The sequence below is a fragment of the Oncorhynchus gorbuscha genome, linkage group LG05 (genome assembly GCF_021184085.1).
Source record: "Oncorhynchus gorbuscha isolate QuinsamMale2020 ecotype Even-year linkage group LG05, OgorEven_v1.0, whole genome shotgun sequence".
Taxonomy (NCBI): Eukaryota; Metazoa; Chordata; class Actinopteri; order Salmoniformes; family Salmonidae; genus Oncorhynchus; species Oncorhynchus gorbuscha.
The window spans coordinates 37,569,967-37,581,540 of record NC_060177.1 but is presented as its reverse complement, the minus strand read 5'-3'; the positions used below and the strand labels follow the sequence as shown (position 1 = coordinate 37,581,540).

The 11,574-nt window shown below is 44.5% G+C and overlaps 1 protein-coding gene across 3 annotated transcripts; it reads right to left on the bottom strand.

The window, feature by feature from the left end:
• Nucleotides 1-224: 224 nt before the first annotated feature.
• On the bottom strand, nt 225-9,442 carry LOC124035921 (katanin p80 WD40 repeat-containing subunit B1-like). 3 transcript variants are annotated; one of them, XM_046349821.1, is made up of 20 exons: nt 9,224-9,442; nt 8,608-8,871; nt 8,367-8,497; nt 8,107-8,224; nt 7,789-7,889; nt 6,370-6,411; nt 5,976-6,059; nt 5,257-5,372; nt 5,005-5,076; nt 4,694-4,844; nt 4,032-4,216; nt 3,597-3,739; nt 3,391-3,438; nt 3,026-3,093; nt 2,645-2,890; nt 1,955-2,104; nt 1,613-1,689; nt 1,419-1,493; nt 1,230-1,346; nt 225-952 (listed from the first exon to the last, which is right to left on the bottom strand). In XM_046349821.1, exons 2-20 carry the CDS (start codon nt 8,645-8,647, stop codon nt 817-819), a joined length of 2,100 nt encoding a protein of 699 aa, XP_046205777.1. In that variant the 5' UTR covers nt 8,648-8,871; nt 9,224-9,442; the 3' UTR covers nt 225-816. The 3 variants fall into 3 exon arrangements, with proteins under 3 accessions (XP_046205777.1, XP_046205776.1, XP_046205778.1); XM_046349820.1 differs by having other exon boundaries at nt 8,608-8,743; XM_046349822.1 differs by having other exon boundaries at nt 1,428-1,493; nt 8,608-9,442.
• Nucleotides 9,443-11,574: the final 2,132 nt, after the last annotated feature.

Sequence of the window (11,574 nt, the reverse complement as noted above, 5' to 3'; positions counted from 1 at the left end):
TTCAAATGTATCTGCCCTCTCATTGGCTAGAATGGTCCCGACTGCCTTCCAGTTTAAAACGTTAGAGTATCCATTATATTGACCAGATAATCTATTGAGGCTTTCACACTGGTGGTGGATGGGCTAGTGCCTTTCAAACAGAACCTTCCCAACTAGCTAGAACAGTGCTGCTCTCTGTTGGGAGTGGAATTACACACATCTTAACAAGAGTTGTTCCTTATCAATTCCAGAAACATGCCTAAAACTAGACTTTATTTTGAAAAACATGTTCTTTTAGCGTTAACAATACTTTCAAATAGTGCATCTAGGGTCGACATCTCAGATACAGAATGTAGAAATCAACACCGTGCACCTCAACACAGGTCTTGCGGCTTTTAAAGGCGATATCCGTGTGAACATTGCTTTTTTTAAAAGCCACAACGCCTATAACCCACGATCGGATTGAAACCTGGCCTTAGTCTGGTCTGTGTGTCATAGGTGTTTTGTGTGCATGGAAGAATTACGAAAAGTGTGTGTGTGCTCATCTGTGGTGGGCAAATTAAGGTTACAGAGGACATCATTTCTCTCACATACAGATTAAGGAATCATAAGTGCCCAGTGTTTAAATAAGAGCGCAGAGTCCCGCGCCCTGAGAACACGGCTACACAGTGAGTCCTAAACATGGGCTTCTATCCCGCCCGGTCTCGGAGTCCACTGCTTCAGTCCATCCACACGCAGTGTGAATCTGGGATTGTCCGTCAGTAAGACTCGAGTCCTCACAGCACAGTGGTCAGCCGTTGAGGAATCTGTGCGTGTCTCCAGTTGCATAGTCGACTGTCAGTAGTCCAGTGGCGCCAGGAGCAGCTGCAGCTCTTTGAAGGCGCTGCCGTGGCGACCCACCTGGTCGGCCTTGTTCTTCACCAAGTCGCTGAGGTTCTTCAGCAGCTTGTAGCATGCCTTGCACTTCTGGTGGCTGGGCTCAAACACAAACCATTCATTCACAGTATGCAATGGAAATGGCCTGCCTCACTGTGGCAGAGTCTGACCTCTATCCAAAATGTATCCGTTTTTCCTTCAAGCAATATTGGATGAGTACGGAGCTAGAACCCTTTTTTTTAATGGTTCTTTAGTGATGGGTTACATGGTAACTCTCCAGGACCAGGATTAGTGATCATTGCATTAACACACAGTACAGTAAGTATGGTTAAAAGCACAAGCATGTTTAGGACTTAAATGGAGCTGAAACTCACCGTTCCTCCCGTGTTATATCCACTCCAACAGAGGGGGGCGCTGTCAGCGTGTCTGAGATGAGAGGCCAGAAACGCTTCAGGATCAGCTTCAGAGACGTGCAACCCGTCTGCATGTAACTGACCACACGGGGAGAGAGAGAGATGGGTTAATACACACACACTTGTTATCACTCGTCTCTGCTGTCTCACCTCTCATACTTGCTTTGCAGCAGCTCTTCAATCTGGGGCAGGATAGAGGTACACAGGTCCAGTTTCCATAGCGACCTGGGGGACAGGTCAAATGACTTAATGTCATGTCTCAGCAACACCAAGAGAGACAGTGAGAGTATACGTGAGGCCTCCTCAGCCAAATAAGATCTGCACGCGTTTCAACATCCACTCACGGTTTGAGGTTAACGATGTTGAGGATGTCCACGACAATCGAGAGATCCTTCATCGAGACCGCAGAGTCCAAGGAGGTCTGAAGACAGAGCGGCAACCAATCACAACAAAAAAACACCTTAGAGGCAGCCAGTAACATCTCTCCATACTTTGACGCCACAAACGGCTAACCAATCAAAATGGATCGTCCATCAGTTGAAGGATGTTGTCTGTGTTTAACATTGAAAGTCAAGTAATTGTTTATTGCAAGTGATGTTAACACTGCATGAACATTGCTCACGACCCCATGCTCAAGATTCAGACAATGTTATCGGTGTGTTAGCGTTGTCTGTTAAGTGCCATACCTTGACGTCCCCGCTGCCCCACACGGCTCTGATAGTGTCCAGGTTCTTGTGTCGGCTGGTGAGCATCACACACATGGTGTCATGACCCTTTCTGATCTGGGCCAGAGCCTCGTCATCACCCAGCACACTGGGCCGGTTGTTACGAGCAGGCTAGGACAGAGATGGTTAACCGTATATAACCTGGTAAATACACACACCTGTTCAAATCATACCTAAAAACCTACATAAAGTTAGGTGCCAATTCTATTTCTGTGCGCATGTGTTAAAACCTATTTTAAAAAAGCTGACCATCTTGTTTTTGTCATTTTTGATGCGTAGCACAATTTAACTGGGTGACTGGATCATTCGAGCGAATTTAAAACTACTGCTACGGTAGGTTCAATGTTGAGCTGATTTTACATGTTGATATGCATTAAATGACTATTTGTGTTCCATTTCATTCTATACCCAGTTTATCTTATGGGGCTTGTGGTAGAGAAGAAAGTCCAAAGTTAAAAGACAGTGGTGATGTCAGAGGCTAAAAATAAAACTGTACTATTCCACTCTGATCTACTGGCGCCGGCAGTACAGTTTAATTATTAATACACTTGAGTTTAACCATACAAATTGTGATGTCTCTTGAGTGAACTTTCTCCATGGGAAATGAAACAAACAAGATTTTGTGTGTTATGCATGTATATACACACTCACAGGAAGGAAATCTCCCACGTTGAGTCCTATTGGTTCATTCCTGGAGGAGAGGATGACGCTGGGCTGGGGTTTGGCCTTCGCCATAGCAACGACTGGTGGGGGGGCTGGGTGGGGTGCAGGGGGCTGGTTAGTCGGCGGCCGTGCGGTTACTACTGGGATGGGACAGGGCGCCGTGGCGACCACGGTAGGCTCCACCCTCAGGACCGGAGTGGACGATGCCACTGGAAGGTTCTTCAACAGGCCGGGCTGCAGTGACGACACACACACACAAATCTAACTTATTTACATAGAAAAGCTCACACAGACCGAGACATTCCCACTCAAGCATTACAAAAACACAAATCAGTCACACATACAACAGTGCAACTAGTAGGTACAAACCTGCTGTCTGTCAGTCAGAGGAGTCATGACCTCCACCAGCCCTTGGTTAGCTCTCACCACAAAACTCTCTAAGAGAGAAAAGAGAGAGAGAACTTGAATACGAGTGCCCGGAGTCCGGTGAAGCGGACCCAACATGCCCCTTGACAACGGGGGGTTCGAGCCCTTCCTTTCTTTATCCATCTCCATTACATGTCTCCCCTTCTGTTCTTCTATATAATAAATAAATAATAAAATAACTTGTAATATGAAACTCAGGACAGAAACACATCTTATACACACACACACACAACAGATCAACGTGATAGCTTTATCACAAACACCAATGTAATACTGTTCACACTAACGGCTTGACAGAAGGGACTCACCATCTTCTAAGGGGGCAGGGAAGGGCTCATTCTTTGGGGGGGTGCGAGCTGGAAGGGGAGGGGGGGGGACGAGGAGACATTTAGTATGAAATTCAAGAATGATTAAGACACTGCTAGATGTTGATGTAGTAATGCATGCATTCCGCTGTTAGTGTGAACACTGAATAGGAGGCAACAAAAAAACGTAAGGTGTAATATCAGCCTACAGATGGCGCTCTTTGGCTGGAAGATCTCTTTGTAGTCCTCGGGGTTACGGATCTCGGCGGAGGACTCCTTCTCGTCCTCACTGCTGGGGCTCCTCATCTCCCCCTCGGGACTGCGCCGCTCTGACTCAGAACTCTGCTTTACCCTGGAAGAGCACAGCGCAAATAGCCTGCTTAGCGATGCAACGGAAACTAAACGGACGCGGTTTTGATGCCATATTCGCTATATAACATATGCCATTTATCAGCGCGGATACATGTCATATATGGGTGGTCCTGGGAATGGAAACCACCTGGCATTGTAAACAGCATCCTCGACCAACTCTGCTACAGTGGACAATTTGAATCAACTCATAGGGGATTTTGTTGAAACAGATTCCGTAGCATATAGGGCCAAATGCTAAATCTGAGTTCAGCGCGCTTGGAAGTGGGCAGTACCTCTGTGTGCTGCAAGTGGTCAGGGGTCGCTCGTAGTTGCGTCGCAGCGTGGATCCTTTCGGGGAGGACTCTGTGAGCGGCTGGTCGTCCTGGATTACGCCTTGGATCACAGAGCCAGACTTCTTTACCCGCGTCAGATCCACCACGTAGGACGAAATATTAGCCAGATTGTACGACACGCCAATCTTGGAGAGAGAGAGAGATGAGAGGGGGGAGGAGAAACAGAAAAACACAGGGGCTTGGCTATTGGTAATATTAATAGCAACAGTAACAGGTCCAGTGGCACTAATGAATGTAGAATTGTCATGCTGACGCCACAGAACTACATAAAGAATCCCTCATAGTCATTTAATAAGATCCCGATGGCTCTCACACGCACACACAAGGTTGCAGTAACACAGTAGTTATATAGTAATAGTAACATTAAAAAGAGTAACCCCCAAAACAACAACAAAAACATGCACTTTTCCTACTAGCACCAACTTTGCTGATGACTATTTTGAGGAAAAACGTACTTACAATGACTGAAACGTGGTTGTCTCACCTGGCCATCTTAAGACGAACGCCGCTAACTGTAAGCCGTTCTGGATAAGTGTCTGCTAAACGACGCAAATGTAAAACATGTCAAAAAATAAAAATAAAGTAACGTCATGCTCACACACCAGCTGGTGGTTGCAGATAGCCAGGTCTGCCACCTTGCCCCAGCCCACTGGCACCACATCAAAGCAGCGGTCAGGCTCCCAGCCATACACACGGAGAGAGTCCACAGCTCCACTGTACAGACAGCAGCCATCCAGGTTAAAGGCCAGACACCTGGAGAGAGAGAGAGAGAGAGAGAAATGGGGGAGAGGGGGGAGGGAAAGGATGCAGGGATAGTTTATATACATGGTATAGAGTGTTAGTTGCATCTGAACTTCTAATATCGTGGTGTCCCGACCAACCAGACTTGTTAGCGGTCGAAGGAAGCCCTCACCTGACGGGTCCCATCTCTCCCCCTGAAGAGCCAATCATCTTGAACTTTTCCAGATCCCACAGTTTGATGGTCCTGTGGGGGACAGACATACACACACAGATAAGAGCTGTGATGAAGCCAGTGGAAAACACAGCCATCCTTATAAGGCATTCCACTTTAGTCATGGAGTTGAAGCCATCGGAACACAAATGTTCAGTTGCCTCATACGTATTTATTTACTATTTTTCACCCCAGAGTGTGTGGATACAACACCTGTCAGAGCTGCCTGACGCTAGCAGATACTCGTTGGGGTGGAACTGGATGATGTTGATGGCTCCGGTGTGTGCTGTGAACTCTGTGATCATCTTCCCTGCAGTCAGGTCCCACAGCTAGGACACACAGGTCAAAGGGCAATATGAGTTCCTGACTGGCACAGCTAGGAATATTATGAATCAAGTAAGCTGATCCCAGATCTGTGCCTATAGACGGAGAACTTCTATGCAGAGGGGTATACTACAAAGTGGGATCAACCAGAAATAACTAGAACTTTCTTAATGAACCAGAAAATCTCAATTTAGATATGTGTTTTTGGTTGTTGAGTCAATTAGGCCATGCCCATGTCAAGCTTATTTTCCAAAAAAGTTATGTCAGAATACTTAGCCAAGTTAGCTGGCTAACTCATTAATCCTGCTTTGTAGAAAACCCCTCTGAACATAAGGTTGAGAGTATACAATAGGGCTCTGCAAACCTGTTCCTGGAGAGCTACCCACCTGTAGGCTTTCGCTCAAGACCCAGTTGTAACTAACCTGACTCAGCTTATCAACCAGCTAATTATTAGAATCAGTTGAGCTAGATTAGGGTTGGAACGAAAACCTACAGGACAGCTCTCCTGGAACTGGGTTGGAGAGCCCGGGTTTACAAACTGACCACATTCATGTGAGATGAGAAACATGTGAAAGCAAGCTTCTGACAATGTGTAGGTGGGTTCATACCTTGATGGTGCTGTCATCACTAGCAGAGGCCAACCATTTCCCATCTGGACTGAAGGCCAGGCACCTCACTGCCTGAGTGTGACCCTGCACAAGCACATTATGCCAAATTAAATTGATAGATAACCACGGGCCCCCTACTTCTGTCCAGACGGTCAGTCCCCAGCCCCTCCTCCCCAGGCCAGACAAGATTGTGTTTACCGTCTCACTGTAATCCCTGGCTTAGTCTTGGTGCTAGACATAGACACACAGCAATTACTGCTGATTAGCAGACCCATTCCCAACATAATCAGCCAGCAGGCCGCTCACAGACAGTGGGTGGGGGGGGGGCTTTAGCCTATAATTAACCTTGGTGCTCTTCAGTTGGGTATAAATTACACACGGGCGCAAGTCTTACCTTGTACCTGAACACACAGCCCTTTCTCCGTACATCCCACAGCTGAAAGAGAAAGACTCTGTTTAAGCACAATATCACATACCAATCCACATACAGTACCAGTCAAAAGTTTGGACACACCTATGCATTCAAGGGTTTTTCTTTATTATGATCATTTTCTACATTGGGGAATAATAGTGAAGACATCAAAACTATGAAATAACACATATGGAATCATGTAGTAACCAAAAAAAAGTGTTAAACAAATCTAAATATATTTTAGATTCTTCAAAGTAGCCACCCTTTGCCTTGATGACAGCTTTAACCAGCTTCACCTGGAAAGCTTTTCGAACAGTCTTCAAGGAGTTCCTGCATATGCTGAGCACTTGTTGGCTGCTTTTCCTTCACTCTGCAGTCCAATTGGGTTGAGGTCAGGTGATTGTGGAGGCCAAGTCATCTGATGCAGCACCATCACTCTCCTTCTTGGTCGAATAACCCTTACACAGCCTGGAGGTGTGTTTTGGGTCATTGTCCTGTTGAAAAACAAATGATAGTCCCACTAAGCACAAACCAGATAGGATGACGTATCGCTGCAGAGTGATGTGGTAGTCATGGTGGTTAAGTGTGCCTTGAATTGTAAATAAATCACAGACAGTGTCACCACCAAAGCACCATCACACCTCCTCATCCATGCTTCACAGTGGGAACTACATATGCGGAGATCGTCCGTTCACCTACTCTTCGTCTCACAAAGACATGGCAGTTGGAACCAAAAATCTCAAATTTGAACTCATCAGACTAAAGGACAAATTTCCACCAGTTTAATGTCCATTGCTTGTGTTTCTTGCATGTCTCTTCTTCTTACTGGTGTCCTTTGTAGTGGTTTCATTGAAGCAATTCAACCATGAAGGCCTGATTCATGCAGTCTCCTCTGAACAATTGTTGTCTCCCTTTGCTTATTTGAGCTGTTCTTGCCAAAATATGGACTTTTACAAAATAGGGTTATCTTCTGTATACCACCCCTACCTTGTCACAACACAACTGATTGGCTCCAATTTATTAAGAAGGAAATCAATTCCACAAATTACCTTTAAACAAGGCACACTTGTTAATTGAAATGCATTCCAGGTGACTACCTCATGAACGCTGGTTGAGAGAATGCCAAAAGTGTGCAAAGCTGTCATCAAGGAAAAAAAGATGTGAAAAATCTCAAATATATTTTGATGTGTTCAACACTTGTTTTGTTTACTACATGGTTCCATATATGTTATTTCATATATGTTATTTCATAGTGGTGATGTCTTCACTATTATTCTGCACTGTAGAAAATAGTCAAAATAAAGACAAACCCTGGAATGAGTAGGTGTGTCCAAACGTTTGACTGGTACTGTACATAGTAGAGTTCTTAACAACACTCAATCATGCAGCACACATACACACCTTGATGTTGGTGTCCATGGAACCAGATGCCAGGTATTCCCCAAACGGGTGGAAGTCCAAGCTACAGATATTGGCCTTGTGTCCCATTAGAGTTCTTAGGACTGGGATAAAATAGCAAAACATTGTTATGGAATTCTCAGAACTGGTAGCCTAGGTCTAGTTGACTCTAGTAGAAACACATCTCCACATCCCTAACCTCCCCATACACACACACACACACACACACACACACACACACACACACACACACACACACACACACACACACACACACACACACACACACACACACACAATATAGGATAAATTTAGTCTCACTCTTTGCAGCCTCCAGGTCCCATACACGCAGTGATCCGGACTGTGAGCCAGCCACCACCTGCTCCTCAGAGTTATTAAACTTCACACACTCTACTGGGTTATTATGGCCTGTCAAACTCTGAGAAAGAGACAGGGAAAGAGAGAAAGAGAAAGGGAGAGGGGACGAGAAGGTGGGAGAGAGGTGTTACAGGCAGCAGAAATAAGCAGAGATCAAACTGTGCACACACACTTCTTCCCTAAAAGGTCTAACTAGTCTGTACCATGATGCAGTTGGGTTTGCTGACTGCCCAGATGTTGACTCGGCAGTCCTCTCCCCCAGTGGCTAGCAGACGGCCAGAGTTCTTCCCCAGGGCCAGACACGCCACATTACTGGAGTGGGCTACAATCTCCTCTGGAACAAACAAAAAAAAACAATCCAGAACTCACCAGGATTAACCTCTGGGTCCATGAAACCAATATGATTGTGGTCTGGACAGGGTGAGTGAAATGGAAACTACTCACGTAATCTCCATGATGTTTTGGTGGTGTTGGCCACAGCCATGGTGATTCTTAGGCGTCCAACACTCAAAGGAGTGTTGTTATTATTCACACAGAGGTAACTGCGTCAGGTGTGTAGACTGTATGATAAGACCTTTAGCTTCTCTCCAATGAAAGAACAAGAGGCAAAGGGAAAATATTTTGTATGACAAATTGTTGATGGTGGCAGAAGAGACATATACAATGTCAACTTCTCTGCTTCATGTCCCCTGTTGGCTTCTCTTGAAGCTGAGGGAGGATGCAAACAAAATAGAAACTGTTTGCTATTGGCGTTAGCAAACTGGTTCGCTAGCAGGCTGTTAACTTAGCTAAAGTTAGCTGGCTATGTACTGTTAACTAGCTTAAACGACACAAACAAAGTAACGCTTTATTTCGGGCTGCAATTTAGGCACATGTCACAGTCATGCAAATACTTGTTAGCTAGCTAAGGCAGCTAGTAAACGCCATTTCGATGGTTAAACAGTTTGGTTGAACTTTATTAGCTAGCTAAATTAGCATAACGTGCTAACGTTAACATCTCAATTAGCTAGCGACTTAGATTGCTCGTCCTGGGCAGGGCAAAATATAATACAGAACATACCTGCATTTTAAGCTAATTGCCACCAGAATATCTCTAGCTATGATTGGTGAAAAGAGAATGGTTAAGACCGAAATCAGTAGCTAGCTAGTTGATGCCAACTACTAATCTGCTTTCTGTCTAGCTCCTTCAGTCCTTGTTGTTGATTTCATGTTTGTGTGGCTGCTCGCGACCCCAGTCTACACTTGCAGCTTAGCAACGGGGCTTGCGATGAGATCACTTATTTACTTCCGGATGTCTGAAGTTCAGGGGACACATGACTACTCAAAACCCGCACACAAGACTGAAAACTTGCCCATTTTTTTCAGTAGCAATATGAACTCTTTTCCCATAACGTTTTCGAGGAACTTATGAATATCGACGTAACGATGTTTTTTTTTTTAAAGGTTTTCCATCAAAATTATAATTATTGGCAGCTATCGTGACTAATAAATTAATTTGAATATGTCGCAAGAGAAAAGATAGTTCGCTCTTATTTTAAACTCGCCACGTCGTTTTCAATCAGTTGATGTCGATTTAACTTCAGAGTGACGCACCGGTCTAAGGCACTCAGTGCTAGAGGCGTCACCATGGACCCTGGTTCGATTCCAGGCTGTATCACAACAGGCGGCAGCTAAAGACTTACAGAAATCTTTGGAACACGCTAACATCTCTGTTGACTAGTCCACGATATGTAAAACACTTAACAAGAATAGTGTTCATGTGAGGACACCACATAAGAAGCCACCACTGTCCCAAAAAAAACGTGCGTGTGTGTCTGAAGTTTGCAAAAGAGCACCTGGATGTTCCACAGCGCTACTGGCAAAATATTAAGCGGACAGATGAAATTAAGTTGAGTTGTTTGGAAGGTACTATGTGTGGAGAAAAAAAAAGGCACAGCACACCAACATCAAAACCTCATCCCAACTGTAAAGTATGGTGGAGGGAGCATCATTGTTTGGAGCTGCTTTGCTGCCTCAGGGCCTGGACAGCTTGCTATCATTGACAGATTTCACAAGTTTATCAAAACATTTTGCAGGAGAATGTAAGGCTATCTGTCCGCCAATTGAAGCTTAACAGGACATCACTGTCACGTTCTGACCATAGTTCTTGTGTGTTTTCCTTGTTTTAGTGTTGGTCAGGACGTGAGCTGGGTGGGCATTCTATGTTGTCTGGTTTGTCTATTTCTATGTTTGGCCTGATATGGTTCTCAATCAGAGGCAAGGGTTATTCATTGTCTCTGATTGGGAAGTTGGGTAATACAACAGGACAATGACCCAAAATACAGAAGTAAATCAACAACATAATGGCTTCAACAGAAGAAAATACACCTTCCGGAGTGGCCCAGTCAGAGTCCTGACCTCAACCCAAATGCAGGTCTGATCCACAACTACAGAAGACATTTGGTTGAGGTTATTGCTGCCAAAGGAGGGTCAACCAGTTATTAAATCCAAGGGTTCACAGTGTTTTCAATAAAGACATGAAAACATGTTTGTGTGTTATTACTTTAAGCAGACTGTGTTTGTCTATTGTTATGACTTAGATGAAGTTCAGATCAAATTGTATGACCAATTTATGCAGAAATCCAGGTAATTCCAAAGGGTTCACATACTTTTTCTTGCCACTGTATATGCAGGTAGCCTATAGCCTACAGTAGCCTAGGCATGATGTCAAATGAACGATTTAGCAGCTTGCTAAATTCAAATTGACAGACTAATTTATTTAACATGAATAGCGAGAAGATTTCAAGGTTAGAAGTGCTTCTGTTGCCCAATAGCCTGCTGGAATAGTCTGAGGATGGGGTTGTAATTTAAATCACTAATAATTGAATTTAAATCATATTTATTATGGATATTACCTGAATAGGCCTATGCTTGTCAACAACAGATGGGGTTTACATTTTTTTTTTACCTGTGGCCTAATCTGACTGACTGTTACCTTCTATATAATGCATTCTAACATCTGATGCAATTGCGATAGAACTGTGACAATATTCAATGGATAACGTCCAATTTCATTAACTAAACATAGCCATTAATAATTGCATAATGACACAAGGCTACAACAACAAACTGCATTACATTTACATTTAAGTCATTTAGCAGACGCTCTTATCCAGAGCGACTTACAAATTGGTGCATTCACCTTATGACATCCAGTGGGACAGTCACTTAACAATAGTGCATCTAAAACTTAGGGGGGTGAGAGGGATTACTTATCCTATCCTAGGTATTCCTTAAAGAGGTGGGGTTTCAGGTGTCTCCGGAAGGTGGTGATTGACTCCGTTGTCCTGGCGTCGTGAGGGAGTTTGTTCCACCATTGGGGGGCCAGGGCAGCGAACAGTTTTGACTGGGCTGAGCGGGAGCTGTACTTCC

Excerpts from the sequence above, each read along its gene's own strand:
- LOC124035921 (XM_046349821.1), bottom strand. The coding sequence starts at position 8,647 with ATGGCTGTGGCCAACACCACCAAAACATCATGGAGATTAC. Across the intron at positions 5,077-5,256 it reads GCGTCAGGCAGCTCTGACAG|GACCATCAAACTGTGGGATC; the intron begins GTGTTGTATCCA and ends TGTCCCCCACAG. Across the intron at positions 2,891-3,025 it reads CTCTGACTGACAGACAGCAG|CCCGGCCTGTTGAAGAACCT; the intron begins GTTTGTACCTAC and ends TCGTCACTGCAG.